General features: G+C 45.9%; 1 protein-coding gene across 1 annotated transcript in view; it reads right to left on the reverse strand.

Annotated features, from left to right (window-relative positions):
• Positions 1-16,079, reverse strand: part of LOC130113077 (teneurin-3-like) — a 380,798-nt gene that overhangs the window by 156,754 nt on the left and 207,965 nt on the right. The window contains exons 10-15 of the mRNA XM_056280588.1: positions 15,662-15,745; positions 15,073-15,197; positions 7,830-8,085; positions 4,236-4,337; positions 2,642-2,836; positions 1,354-1,554 (exon numbers count right to left, since the gene is read on the reverse strand). Of these exons, the coding sequence (XP_056136563.1) occupies positions 1,354-1,554; positions 2,642-2,836; positions 4,236-4,337; positions 7,830-8,085; positions 15,073-15,197; positions 15,662-15,745 (963 nt within the window). The remainder of the gene's footprint in view (positions 1-1,353; positions 1,555-2,641; positions 2,837-4,235; positions 4,338-7,829; positions 8,086-15,072; positions 15,198-15,661; positions 15,746-16,079) is intronic.

A 16,079-nucleotide genomic window follows, 5' to 3' on the forward strand; every position in this document is an offset into this window, starting at 1 on the left:
CCAAATGGCCCCTTAAGCCTCCTACAGACTGTGCGATGTGGGCCATCTCAGATGAAAGATGACTAAACGTGGCGACATCTTTGGTCGTGGCTCCAAAACGGTGGTCCTACGTCTCGCTGTGAGACAGGTTCAAAACGGTGGTCCTACATCTCGCTGTGGGGCAGGTTCAAAACGGTGGTCCTACATCTCAATGTGAGACAGGTTCAAAACGGTGGTCCTACATCTCGCTGTGAGACAGGTTCAAAACGGTGGTCCTACATCTCAATGTGAGACAGGTTCAAAACGGTGGTCCTACATCTCGCTGTGAGACAGGTTCAAAACGGTGGTCCTACATCTTGCTGTGAGACAGGTTCAAAACGGTGGTCCTACGTCTCGCTGTGAGACAGGTTCAAAACGGTGGTCCTACGTCTCGCTGTGAGACAGGTTCAAAACTGTGGTCCTACATCTCGCTGTGAGACAAGTTCAAAACGGTGGTCCTACGTCTCGCTGTGAGACAGGTTCAGAGAGGCCGTTATTACGGTCTTGTGACAGAAGATAACCTGGGACGAAAGTCTGACAGTGTCAGAAATGTAGGATGACCATCTCACAGTGTGACTGCTGCTACGACCTACGTCTGCTAACCAGCCAATAGAAATGCAGCACGGAGTGACGCGCTGATCAACGCCACGCACAATCTTTGCTGGCGCGAAACACAAACACACTGTTAGCGTCTGTGACCCAAATGCCATGGATTCAACAAAACGAGCAACAAAATGAGCAGAACGAGCTGCGGCGACTATTGAAAGGACTCAATTCCTGCTTGGCATCACGTTGCTCTACCGGCGGCGTAGACAGATCACACACACTGATGCAGCACAAACACTGATGACATGTTTATTTCCTTGCGAAGTAGCCGGCAGTTCAGTAGGTGTTATCATTGTGCAGTCTACATGTCGTACCCAAGTTTATTAGATCCATATCACACAGTGTGGCTTGCAATAAACTTATGGGATTGCTAAACTCGCGCAGTCTGTAGGAGGTTTTATGTGTAGGGAGTTAGCTTAGCAACTATCACATTGCTCGCTCTATAAATCTACAGTAAACTGCCATTTTATGGTGGCAGTGAATAGACTGTGCTGGTTTTTTCTTTTCTTTATAATTAAGGCGACAAACACGATCAATACCCATGATGAGTTCCACAATAAAGAATCTGCGGCTTGACGCTGTATTTGGAGGCACACATTCACTGGTAGCCCCGCCCACCAGAAGAGCGACTGGTTTTCTCACAACGGCAAAAAACTCCGCTCGTTACACTCATTGTCCGACTTTGGGAAGTAGGGTCCGGCTATCGAGGCTAGCTTCTCGCACACTCACCTAAGGAACAGTCGGGTCCGGTCCAGCTCTGGTCACAGGTACAGGTACCGCTCTCTGCGCTGTAGGTGCCGTGACCCGAGCACTGGTCGGGACACATGGCCTTGGCAATCTCACAACTGGCCCCGCCCCAGCCTGACTGACAGTGGCACTCGCCGTGAATACACACCCCATGGGAGGAACAGCTGGGGTCTATGCAGTCCACTGGAAGAGAAAGGCCAGGAGAGAGAGAAGAGAGAGACGAGAGACAGACAGACAGACAGACAGACAGACAGACAGACAGACAGAGAAAGAGAGAGAGAGAGGAGCAAGAGAGAGAACAAAAGAGAGAGAAGAGAGAGCGAGAGAGAAAAGAGAAAAGAGAGCAAGAGTGAAAAGAGAGAGAGAGTGCAAGCGGAAAAAAGAGTGAGAGAGAGTGAGTGAAAGGAAAAAAGAGAGACAACAGTGTTCATTAATGCTGATATCTCATAACATATTCAAGGGTTCGATGATGATGTTAACGATGCTGAAAACTGAAAAAAAGAAAAGAGCCGTTTAAAACAAGCCACTCACACCTCCTTAATTACATTAAAATGCATTAGAGCACTTCAGCTCACTTCTGCCACCCTTTTTCTTCCCAATTGTACGTGTCCAATTACCCCACCCTTCCGAGCCGTCCCGGTCGCTGCTCCACCCCCTCTGCCGATCCGGGGAGGGCTGCAGACTACCACATGCCTCCTCCCTTACATGTGGAGTCACCAGCTGCTTCTTTTCACCCGACAGTGAGGAGTTTCACCAGGGGGACGTAGCGCGTGGCAGGATCACGCTATTCCCCCCCAGTTCCCCCTCCCCCCCGAACAGGCACCCCTATCGACCAGAGGAGGCGCTAGTGCAGCGACCAGGACACACACCCATATCCGGCGTCCCACCCGCAGACACAGCCAATTGTGTCGCCTGACCAAGCCGGAGGTAACACGGGGATTCGAACCGGCGATCCCTGTGTTGGCAGGCCACGGTATAGACCGCTATGCTGCCCAAATTTCCTATGTAATCAGTTAGCGGGCCATCAAAACGCCATTGCACTTTGTTGTCAGACTTTGTGTTGCCTAGCGACCAGGGTAACATTATGCATCCGGCGCTCTAGTCATCTGTGTGTGCTAATGTTTCATCATGAGAGAAGACCACCATTTGTGGTCAGGGCCGAACACTGTCGTGTTGGAAGAAGTGAGCGGCTGCTTGCAGCATGCATGCGTGTTTACGTTGCAGCTCAGCTCATGAAACGCACCATCTACTACATCACTTGACCTCTCACCTTCTTCACAGTTATCCCCCTTGTAGCCCGTGTTGCAGATGCAGGTGCCCATGATGCATATTCCGTGCCCTCCGCAGTGGATGTCGATACACTGGTTCGCCGGTACGTCGCACTCGGTGCCCTTCCACCCGCTGTAGCACTGGCAGCGCCCCCGGGAATACTGCCCATTCCCACTGCACAGCACCGGACAGGCGGCTGGGAGACAGGCGGGGCAGGACGCAAAGGTTAGACGGGCGACGCAGGTAAATTGGATCAATCGGACGGACGGATAAGATTGCAGGGTTGCCGGCAGCGCTCGGGAGCACGCCGGCGAGAAACTCCAAACACTGCCAGCACCGGCGAGCAGGTAATTCGCTGTCAGCTGTTCTCCTCCCAGAAAGCCTTAGCTTACACACCACAGCATGCTAATCACGGCGCGTATGGGCTGAGTTAATACCACTCGTCCCACCGCGACGGCGGGCTTACTCGCGACGGTCAGCATGCGTTTCTCCAGAATGAGAGAGGTAGGAACGGAGCGGTGGAGGAGGTGACGCAGCGGTAATTGAAAGGGGACCTCAGAGTCTGCAGGTCCGTTATTGTCGGGATAAGAACTGTAAACCAATTAGCGTCTCTCTCCGGGTTTCGGACTGGCGGAGGGCGTGCAAGCAGCAGAGATACATGTGGCAGGTCACTGTGCGCGTGTATTTTCGTGTTTTGTGCGTTTCTTTGAATGAGTCTCGTGTGTGTGTTTCTCTGCGGGCATCTATGTGAGCCTTTCTTCATGTATTTATGTTTGTGTGTTTCTTTGCATATGTGTGTGTGCGTCCTTGTGTTTCTTTCCCATGCAGCTGTATGTGTGTTTCTTTCATGTATTTATGTTTGTGCTGTGTTTCTTTGCATGCATCTTCATGTGTGTTTGTTTTCATGTATCTGTGTTTGTGTGTGTGTTTCTTTGCATGCATATGTGTGTCCTTGTGTTTCTTCTGCATGCATCTTTATGTGTGTGTTTCTTTTCATGTCTGTGTGTTTCTTTGCATACATCTTTATGTGTGTGCTTCTTTGCATGCATGTGTGTATGTCCTTGTGTTTCTTCTGCATGCATCTTTATGTGTGTGTGTTTGTTTTCATGTATGTGTGTGTGTTTCTTTGCATACATCTTTGTGTGTGTTTGTTTTCATGTATCTGTGTTTGTGCATGTGTGTTTCTTTGCATGCATGTGTGTCCTTGTGTTTCTTTCGCATGCATCTTTATGTACATGTGTTTGTTTTCATGAATGTGTTTGTGTGTGTGCGTTTCTTTGCATACATTGTGTGTGTGCGTCCTTGTGTTTCTTTTGCAAGCATTTTTACGTGCATGTGTTTGTTTTCATGTATCTGTGTTTTGGTGTGTTTGTGTGTTTCTTTGCATACGCGTGTGTGTGTACTTCTGTTGCTTTTGTATGTATCTTGATGTGTGTGTTTGTTTTCATGTATCTCTGAGTGTGTGTTTCTTTGCGTTCACATGTGTGTGAGTATCTGTGTGTTTCTTTTCATGTATCGGTGGGGTTTGTTTGTGTGTGTGGTGTGTTTGTGTGCGCATGCATGCGTGAGTCTATGTACACGCCTGTGAATGTTACCTCTAGAGCAGTCCGGTCCAAGGAACCCTGGGAAACAGTGACACGTTCCTGAGAGACAATCTCCGTTTCCATGGCAATTCTGAGGACACTCCATAATCGACTCTGATTAAGAGAGAGACGGAGGAAGAGACACACACACACACACACACACACACACACACAGTCAGAACAGGGCAGTCTGTGCATTGTTGCCGTAGTTACAGTCAGACATCCAATCAACACCCTCTTACATCCAATCATGCCTGTTTTTCCCTCACTCTATAGTTCACTACCCACTCTATAGTATACTACCCACTCTATAGTATACTACCCGCTCTATAGTATACTACCCACTCTATAGTATACTACCTGCTCTATAGTATACTACCCACTCTATAGTTCACTACCCACTCTATAGTATACTACCCACTCTATAGTATACTACCCACTCTATAGTATACTACCCGCTCTATAGTATACTACCCACTCTATAGTATACTACCCGCTCTATAGTATACTACCCACTCTATAGTATACTACCTGCTCTATAGTATACTACCCACTCTATAGTATACTACCTGCTCTATAGTATACTATCTGCTCTATAGTATACTACCCACTCTACAGTATACTACCCACTCTATAGTATACTACCCACTCTACAGTATACTACCCACTCTACAGTATACTACCCGCTCTATAGTATACTACCCACTCTACAGTATACTACCCACTCTACAGTATACTACCCACTCTATAGTATACTACCCGCTCTATAGTATACTACCCACTCTACAGTATACTACCCTACCCCGGCGAGGCTCCTGCCGTACCCAGCATGCCACATTCTGTGCACGCCCTGTTGCCATCCACAGTCTTCCCGTTCGGTGACATCAGAAACACTGCCTTCAGAGGTCTCTCTGACTCAGCATGTGAGCCACTTGTTGAATTTATGCAGTGGTCATGTGACACGTGGGGCATGTGCACACTCCGCTAACCCGGCACAAGCACATCATTCAGCTTTTAGCACAAAGATCTGGACCGGGAGCAGGATTTTCCTGAAACAATTTGTACCGAATTTGGGGCGCAACCGGGACGCGAACCCGGGTCCCCCTCACCACGGGCGACCATGTTAACCATAAAGGGTCCGACCCGTTAGCCAAGGGCTAGCGTGTCTACTTATCCGTGGTCGTTACACTACCCCCCCTCCTTCGGGAAGCGCGTCCCTGCGCTTCAGCCTATCAGCTCCCTCACGCCTCTGGGCGCACGCGCTTTCGATGGCCTCACGGTCTCACCGTCCCACTTCTGACACCGAAGTGGCAAATTCAGAGGGCAGCCCGGGAACCGCCGCAGTCGGGACGTGAACCCGGATCTCCTGCACCACGGGCGACTATGTTAACCAGTCGACTCAAGGGTCCAACCCCTTAGTTGAGTGGTTAGACTTGGGTTCGCTTCCTGGCTGCCCCCGAATTCGCTACCCTGGGATGGTGGGACCGTGAGGCCATCAGAGAGGCGTGAGGGAGCTGATATGCTGAAGCGCGGGACCAAGCTTCCCGAAGGAAGGGGGTACTGTAACGATCATGGATGAACAGACTCGGTAGCCCTTGGCTAACGGGTCGGACCCTTTAGTCGACTGGTTAGCATAGTGGTGCGGGAGACCCGGGTTCACGTCCCAGCTGTGGCAGTTCCCGGCTGCCCCTCTGAATTCACTACACAATTATTTAATGGATGTGGTGTTTTTGGCTAAGGGATGAGACGGTTCCTCGTGGAGAACAACCTGCATCGCCCAACAAGCCGCACACAAGTCACTTTGTGCGAACGGCTCCCTGAATTTATCTTAACGAGGAGCTTAATGTCACATCCCGTAACATCTATAAATTATGCTACAGCTTGTGTGTGTGTGTGGACCATACATACCTTATAGTTTCTATTGTCTTTTTATCACGTGTCTATCAGGTTGTAATAATAATGATAATAACAATAACAAGAACATTAATAATAATAATCACTGTAAGAGTATTTGTTCCTGTTGCTGATCTACATGTTTGCTTTACATTACAGGAGAGGACAGGTCACTTGTTGTAGTGCATGGAAGCTTGTCGAAATGATTTTTTTCTTTTCTTTTATTATTTTCTTTTTTTAATAAAAAAAAAAATCTATATAAAATGCTTTTTTCTTTTATTTAAATTGATTTTTTTTGCCTTTGACAAGCTGTCCCAATTAAACTTGCTCATTTTGCTAAATGAGAAAGCCCCTGTTTTGAAATATGGCACTTTACATTTGGTTTAGACAACAACCTTAAAATATGTGATATGAAGGTAATCTATCAGGAAGACATAACACACACACACACACACACATATATATATATATATATTTACTGTTCCTGAGATATGAATATGTTCATGCTAACATGTTTCTTTCCAGTGAAATATATTTTCATCAGTGTAGTACTGTATAGCAGAGACCAACTAGCCTCAAATACACATACCAGTTTTTTGCATTTTTGCACTTTGTGCAGAAGCTGCCTCTTACTGCCTTTGTTTGTTCAGTCCCGTGTAATACAGATCCTGTTATAGTGTTAGATTCTCTTTAAACACATGAACAACCGGGATCTCACTCCTTCCTAAAACGACCATGGTTGGTCAAAATGACTGCCACGGTTTTTAAACGCTATATTCTTGTTGCTATATTTTGTTCTTATTTCTATTTCTTCTTTATCTTTTATTTCTGTTTCTGTTTTCTTATCTTGTATCTTGTTAGTTTTTAGTTATTAGAGTGTGAGTGTCTGTAATAGAACCCAATTTCCCCTCGGGGATGAATTAAGTGTTCTGATTCTGTCAAGATAAATACCCAGTTGAGATGTTAATGTATTACGTGTGTTAGTATGTCTGTTAGGAAACTAGCTGACACCAAAATTAACATTTTAATACTATTTTTCAAACAATTTAAAATGGCCGCTGTCCAACACCTGTAAATACTGCAGCGCCTCGGTGGTAGTCATGGTGCGTCTGTAACGGCGTCTGTACCCAGACATGTTGGACATCATCACACATCGGGTTTAGACTATTTCTCTGCACTGGAGGGCGCTAGTGTGTTTCTAGGACAGAGCAACGAACTTCACGAAGGAAATGACGCCACCAACACACGTCATAAATACTGACATGACGCACACCATCACGCGCACATTACGAGACGGTCATTTTGACGGCTCGCGGTCGTTTTAGGGAGATCTTATCGTAACTTCTTTTTGTGCAATTGATCTGAAACTCATTTTAATGCAAATATATGCAATTAGGAGCATTCAGAGAGCGGCGGGTCTGTATCTTTTTGTCCATGGTTATGAAACTTTGAAAATCCAAACCGGTCATAATGACCCTCTTGGCGGTTCTGGTGCAGAAGTCACTGGAAGATAAATGCATTTTTGACTTGTGGATGGCCAGTTTTGTCTTATATCCTGAATTACACCCTGTCGGTGTGGGTTTAGTGGTCCATTCAGGCCCATCACTCGTGAGTCCCCACAGTCCTCACCGCAGCTGTGCAAGAAATTCAGGCAACACGGCGCGCAAGTGTTGCGAAAGAGACCGACACTGACGTGAACGCACCACCACTCACCTATGAGAACGGTGTTGTAGGACACTTGTTCTGTATTGCGTCCGTCGTTGTAAAACGCCAGATGCCAGATGCCTGTGTCCAAATACTGAATGAAGCCGGCCTCGTGCACGCTCACCGACCGCGCACGCCGGGTCCCTCCGATGCCTTCCTCCTCGTGCGCGCTCAGCGAGCGTGCACGTGTGGTGTCGGCATCGCCGAGGGCTCGCTTTTCCTTGGAGATGAGACGGCTGCCATCCAGGAGCTCTACGAAGTCATACTGCAAGACACACAGACGGGTGGATGAGAGCAGACACACACACACACAAAGAGTGAACCAAAAATCTGAATAGTGATTAATGCTCCATTCGTACAGCTTTTGTGTACGCTAAACTGCGTTGTGTCTTAAATTGTTTAGTTAATTTTTTCAGTTTGGGTGTATTTGGCATCACCTGGTGGTCACGACAATTAATTTATTTGGGGGGGGTCCCCCCCCCTCAAGTGTATCCGGCCAATTACTCCACTTTCCCAAGCCGTCCCGGGCGCTGCTCTGCCCCCCCCGGCTGATCCAGGGAGGGCTGCAGACTACCACACGCCTCCTCCCATACATGTGGAGTCACCAGCCGCTTCCTTTCACCTGACAGTGAGGAGTTTCACCAGGGGGACGTAGCACGTGGGAGGATCACGCTATTCCCCCCCCCCCCGAACAGGCAACCCGACTGACCAGAGGAAGCGCTAGTGCAGCAACCAGGACGCATACCCACATCCGGCTTCCCACCCGCAGACACGGCCAAATGTGTCTGTAGGGACGCCCGACCAAGCCGGAGGCAACACAGGGATTCGAATCGGAGATCCCCGTGTTGGTAGGCAACAGAATAGACCGCCACGCTACCCGGACGCCCTGATATTTAAGTTTTATACATCAAGTTGCTTTCCATTTGAAATGAATGTGTTCCTGAATGCACAGGAAGTGTTCACATGTAGGTCATAATTTCCCACAGTCGCAGATTTTGGTGTAACACCAGCAAAATAATCCAGCCATAGCGCGTGTATTTTGGAGACGGAGGACTGATCAAGAATGTCATCTGACACATATTGGGCAACATATCAATCGTATCGAATGTTAATTTCATGTAATTAAATGTTCACTAATGTTGAGCTGTGTATTTTAGTGCCTATCGCTTGCTGGTCTGCATGCGACATGCGACTTCCTTCTGCTTTTTCTCCTCTCGTGGCAGACTTGACGCATTTTCCTGCACTTTTGCCAATCCACCGGAATAACTGCCGGGAATGGCGGGCCTTGCCTGCAACAATGAAACAGCATATAGAGGAGCAATAGTACATTTAATGGGTACTGTTGCCCCTCTATAGCGAGGCGGTATGACAGTGCCAGTGGGAAAAGATGTCAACTGTAGCATTTTTTAATCTAAAACAATTATGGACTACCTCTCTAAAACCACCCCCTTAAAACCATCAGACTACATCCTCACTGTTCCCTCTGACATCTTTTTGTACAGTTGTTCTACTATCAAATTTCATCACCGTGTTCAATTCATTTGTGATTCCATTATTGCACAACCCAAACACAGATTATAGGACATTTACTTGCCAATTACTTGTTAACTGAGTAGATAGGACCAGTATCTCGCGCCAAAAGTTTTCCGTTGTGTGTTTTCTTTCTTTTTTCCATTTATTTCTCTCGTCGCTCAACCGTGAGTCGATGTCGGCCCCGTTGTCTGCGAGCACCCCGCCGTTCTCTCAAGTGTCGAGTAAAGAGCAGACAAACTCTCTATTCTGCAGTCAATGTCACATTCTTAGAAAAAATAAAATGCTTTCTGTAGCCTAAAGAAACTAGTTACGATCACTTAAATGTTTAGAACCACTTATGAAGTGTCCTTTTTTTTTCCTTTTGAAAAATCCATTCCGCGGTTCTGTCCGTGTTTTCTACATCAGGGAAGTCACAGGGCACTGACTGAAAAGGTGGGGGCGACCGGTTCATTGGGACCATGCAGGTGGCTTCCTGTATTACAGCCACTGAGATGGGCCGGATACAGGTGCTGGTGGGACGGCCTGCTATTCTCAACTGTGACCCGGTGTGTGTGTCAGTCATGTGTGGAACGGTCATCCTTATCTCATTCCACACCTCATTCCCACTCTTCTATCTTAAAAGCTTGTTTTCGGTCATTTACTTGCAGATGTTCTCCGAGTCGCCAGTCGCCTTATACATCTACCTCCTGCGGTCAAACTTGGCTTCTTCCCTGTCCCTGACCCGGAACGCAATTTCTTGCAATATAGGACATTTTCTGGGAGAATGCTGTGCCATTTGTGATGCAGCGGGGAGCTCTTCAAAAGTCTCAGCATGTGAAGCACCAACAACACTTTGCAGACCGAGAGCAGAGCAGTTCTCTGCAGCCTCCCATACTGGAGATACACTGCTTCCTCACAACGACTTACCCCTAACTACACAACACAACACAACACAACGCATTTTCACCTGAACTACTTAAAGACGCCACGAAGAGTTTTTCACTGGTCATTTATTGGTCTCAGTTTGATTTTGATGCCTCAATATAACCGATATCATCAAGTGAGACCATCGGTGAGAAGATCAGGGTTTGATTCCCCGCAAAATCTGACCAAACAATTTACGGCATACAGACGGGGACACATAGCCGCAATTACAGATATATCACCTTGTGGATGGTGTATCTTAGAAACAGCTGTTTCAACAGAACACCGCTACACCTCTCACTCTTCTCTACAAAACTAATGACCAAGTTAATCTTCCTCAAAACATGACCACTTTTCTCCACCGGGGCGCACAAAGTAGACACAAGTCAAACAAAGTCCTCATAGCGGCTTTAAGGGTTGGATAAAACCATACATCCCTATGCTCTGACAAGACGTAAAGTTCATGGTCCTGTCCGTCCTCGTCTTGCATGGATAAGCTGGCAACACCGGGTCAACACCGGGTCAACACCGGGTCAGGGCCAGCCAAAGGCAGAGTTTACATGACAGCAGCGATACACAATACTCCTGCATCAGACCAGAGTTAGCAGCTGCCATGAATGTAAACACCTTGGCGGCTGATCTGACCACCTCACAGCCAAGATGCACGACAAATGTGTTTTAAGTGGGGCATCCGGGTCGCCTACCAACACGGGGCTCGGCGGTTCGAATCCGTGTTACCTTCGGTTTGGTCGGGCGTCCCTACAGACACAATTGGCCGTGTCGGCGGGCGGGAAGCCGGATGTAGATTATGTGTCCTGGTCGCTGCACTAGCGCCTCCTCTGGTCGGTCTGGGGGGGGGGGGTGATAGCATGATCCTCCCACGCGCTACCTCCCCCTGGTGAAACTCCTCACTGTCAGGTGAAAAGAAGCGGCTGGCGACTCCACATTATCGGAGGAGGCATGTGGTAGGCTGCAGCCCTCCCCGGCTCGGCAGAGCGGTGGAGCAGAGAACAGGACGGCTCAGAAGAGTGGGGTAATTGGCTGGATACAATTGGGGGAGAAAAAGGTGGAGGAAAAAAAGAGAAGTATATCTTCTGGTTGACCTAGTGACCTGTGGGCCATTGTAGGCCAAAGCAAGATGAATACAAATGAAGTGCATGGCTGTGCTTGGTTACTCCAGCAGACTGTCCAGTTTTATAGAATGGGGCTGTGTTTGGTAATAACGTCTCTCTCACCCGGCCACGACAAAAAATTCCAGTCTCTTTCCTTTTGTCATCATTACTTTGCTACCTTCAGTGTTCCCTGTGGAACATGAGGTTTGCCATGAGGGCAACGTGAGAACCAGAGAGGTTGGGGGTGGGGGAACAAGTGGACAAAAAATGCACACATCATTGTTTTACATGGGTGGCGCATTGGTTAGCGCAGTGGCCTCACAGCAAGAAGGTCCTGGGTTCGAGCCCCGGGGTAGTCCAACCTTGGTGGGTCGTCCTCTGTGTGGAGTTTGCATGTTCTCGCCGTGTCTGCGTGGGTTTCCTCCGGGGGCTCCGGTTTCCTCCCACAGTCCAAAGACATGTAGGTCAGGTGACTTGGCCATACTAAATTGTCCCTAGGTGTGAATGTGTGTGTGTGTGTATGTGTGTGTGCCCTGTGACGGACTGGCGGGCCGTCCAGGGTGTCTCCCCGCCTGCTGCCCAATGACTGCTGGGATAGGCTCCAGCCTCCCTGAGAGCAGGATAAGCAGTTTGGATAATGGTTATATAATGGAGATATATACACACACACACACACACACACACACACACACACATACATATACACTACCGTTCAAAAGTTTGGGATCACCCAAACAATTTCGTGTTTTCCATGAAAAGTCACACTTATTCACCACCATATGTTGTGAAATGAATAGAAAATAGAGTCAAGACATTGACAAGGTTAGAAATAATGATTTGTATTTGAAATAAGATTTTTTTTACATCAAACTTTGCTTTCGTCAAAGAATCCTCCATTTGCAGCAATTACAGCATTGCAGACCTTTGGCATTCTAGCTGTTAATTTGTTGAGGTAATCTGGAGAAATTGCACCCCACGCTTCCAGAAGCAGCTCCCACAAGTTGGATTGGTTGGATGGGCACTTCTTTGAGCAGATTGAGTTTCTGGAGCATCACATTTGTGGGGTCAATTAAACGCTCAAAATGGCCAGAAAAAGAGAACTTTCATCTGAAACTCGACAGTCTATTCTTGTTCTTAGAAATGAAGGCTATTCCATGCGAGAAATTGCTAAGAAATTGAAGATTTCCTACACCGGTGTGTACTACTCCCTTCAGAGGACAGCACAAACAGGCTCTAACAGGTACTATTTAATGAAGATGCCAGTTGGGGACCTGTGAGGCGTCTGTTTCTCAAACTAGAGACTCTAATGTACTTATCTTCTTGCTCAGTTGTGCAACGCGGCCTCCCACTTCTTTTTCTACTCTGGTTAGAGCCTGTTTGTGCTGTCCTCTGAAGGGAGTAGTACACACCGGTGTAAGAAATCTTCAATTTCTTAGCAATTTCTCGCATGGAATAGCCTTCATTTCTAAGAACAAGAATAGACTGTCGAGTTTCAGATGAAAGTTCTCTTTTTCTGGCCATTTTGAGCGTTTAATTGACCCCACAAATGTGATGCTCCAGAAACTCAATCTGCTCAAAGAAGTGCCCATCCAACCAATCCAACTTGTGGGAGCTGCTTCTGGAAGCGTGGGGTGCAATTTCTCCAGATTACCTCAACAAATTAACAGCTAGAATGCCAAAGGTCTGCAATGCTGTAATTGCTGCAAATGGAGGATTCTTTGACGAAAGCAAAGTTTGATGTAAAAAAAATCTTATTTCAAATACAAATCATTATTTCTAACCTTGTCAATGTCTTGACTCTATTTTCTATTCATTTCACAACATATGGTGGTGAATAAGTGTGACTTTTCATGGAAAACACAAAATTGTTTGGGTGATCCCAAACTTTTGAACGGTAGTGTACATATATATATATACACACACAGAAGTATGTGTGTTTTACTCTGATATGACTATAAGCCTCACTCCCTCATGCCGCCTCACCTGTAAATGTTCCCTCAATTTTACACGTCAGGCTCATGTGTGAATGCAAGCCGGAGTCAATAGTCCATAAAAACTGCATCAAGGCAGCACAAAGTAGCGACAGTGTAAACAAAAGACATCAGACTGCCGCATGAAAACGCTTTTACAGGAGCGAGTGAACAAACCACAAGAAGTGCACCGGCAACCTTTACACGGCGTTGTAAGTAGGAGCACATGTATGTCTGGAAAACGGATCAACCTCAGGCCAGGTCCAGCTACATGGAAAACCCACAAGACTAAATAATAAATAATTAAAGAAGTAAAAATAACACCAGAGTTACAGAGGCTGTAGTTTAGACAGAAGACGCCGTCATGTGTCGGTGAAGCTCAGACGGAAGCTGGATGTGTGAAGGGGGGAAAAAAATCACTCTGACAGTTGTAGGTGATTAATGTCTGAAAGCCAGTATAGATTACACTCTCCAACACCAGGTGTAAATGGGGTCTTGGATTAGTCCTTTGACGAAAGACATGATTTACCGCTCAAAGTTGAAGGCTTATTCATTAAAGGGGAAAGTTCGGCTTTTAAAGAGACTTGTCTGATTTATCATAAAGTAGGAGCCGTCTGAGATAGAACACATGCAATATCAATGAGGCCTCGGCTGCAAATTAAATCCCCCGCCACAGGCCTCCAAAGACCGCCAGTTCTACCCAGAGCCCCTGCAAATGTCCTGCCTAACTGGCTGAAAACAATAACAATCAAATTATCCTTCAGTGTATAATAAGGGGACTTGAACAGTTTACAACCAAAATGATTGAATCATTGACAATAAAATACATGAAAAAAATAATACGATACTAGTTATATCTAAAATATATTAATATAGTATAATAATATATGCTATATAAATATATATATAATACAGTACAATATATATGTATATGCATGTCTGGTGGCTGGGCTTTGGCCCATGGGGCCCAGTCGGGCCCTGCCCGAAAAAACAACATGGAACCACCACCCCGTGGACCCACCACACGCGGGGATGAGCATTGGGGTAGGGTGCAAAGCAGGCCGGGCGGCAGGCAAAGGCGGGGACCGGGGCGTACCGACTTCCAGCATCGCAGATTGGTCCTCAGGACATAGAATATATATATATATATATATATATATATATATATATATATATATATATATATATATATATATATAAGTAATACCAATATATAACAACAACAACAACAATAATAACAATAATAATAATCCGCCATACTAAATTGTCCCCAAGGTGTGAATGTGTGTGTGTGCATCGACCCTGTGATGGCCTGGCGGCCTGTCCAGAGTGTCTCCCCACCTGCTGCCCAATGACTGCTGGGATAGGCGCCAGCATCCCCGCGATCCTGGGAGCAAGATGAGCGGTTTGGATGATGGATGGATGGATGGATAGTTATGTCTAATCCCCTTGAAAGCCTTAATTTGTATTCCTATAATTGGGATGACTCTAATTGGTGTATCCATTGATTTTTTTTCTTACATCCATCTTCAGCTTGGATTCTTTATTGTAAATAGTTCACTGGCGATGCAGGAGTTTAATAACTTTATATCGACTATTGTATTTATTCTAATATAATGTAGACGCGAAATGTCTCTGTTAAGAAGTACTTTATCTGAATCTTAAAGTCTTGTGCAAGTGTATGTGTGTGTGTGTGTGTTTGTGTGTGTGTGTGTGCGCATGCTTGAATGCTACCTGTGTGTGAGAGGGGGGTAAGCCCTTGCGCCCATACACTCCAACGAGAGCGTCTCTTTGGACTGAGATGTTGAATTTCAAGAACTGGGGTTGGTCGATATATAGCTGTGACCGCCAAAAGATACCTTGAGACAAACAAACAAGCAAACGAACAAACAAGGGCAGAAATCAGTGTTTATATTTCATTAGTTTGATACTGTGATGTAATGACATCATAACTTGCCACAAGTAAAAACAGTGCAGTAAGCAGAAAAGGCATGAATTGTTTTCTGGTAAATTGTTCATTACACTCCCGAAACTGCACCCATTCTTATAATTTCTAATTATTCTTACAAAAAGAATAATAATTAAATAATAAATAATAATAATAAATAATATTAAAAAATATTAAATACATCTTTCTGTTCTGACAGAGGTAAAGTTAATTTCACAATTGTGTAATAAGTTATACATTGTATGTATTGGTTTTTGTACTTGTTCTTATGAAAACGTGTGTGTGTGTGTATGTGTTAGCATGAGTGTGCGTGTTAGCATGTGTGTGTGTGTTAGCGTGTGTGTGTTAGCATGTGTGTGTGTGTGTGTAAGATACCAGGTGGGACGTCCTGTATTGCTCGCCGCCCTACATCCACCTCTCCTATGTCTATGGTGTTGTTCTCTAGAAGAAACATCTTGCCTGTGAAGACAGGGAGGCAGAGACAAGGAGACACAGGGAGACAGAGTTTAAACATTATAACAGCTACTCACATACACGTCACAGCACTTAAGTCTGTCACATACATACATACATACATACATACATACATACATATATATATATATATATACATACACACACACACACACACACACACACATATATATATATATATATATATATATATATATATATATATATATATATATATTCAAACACAATCAGGTCCAGTTTCACATGCCTTTACAAAAATACCACCACATGTGTATCTCAGACGTGTGGTTGAGACCCTGGGCCCACCAGACCAGCCTGC

This window comes from Lampris incognitus, chromosome 5 (genome assembly GCF_029633865.1).
Source record: "Lampris incognitus isolate fLamInc1 chromosome 5, fLamInc1.hap2, whole genome shotgun sequence".
Taxonomy (NCBI): domain Eukaryota; kingdom Metazoa; phylum Chordata; class Actinopteri; order Lampriformes; family Lampridae; genus Lampris; species Lampris incognitus.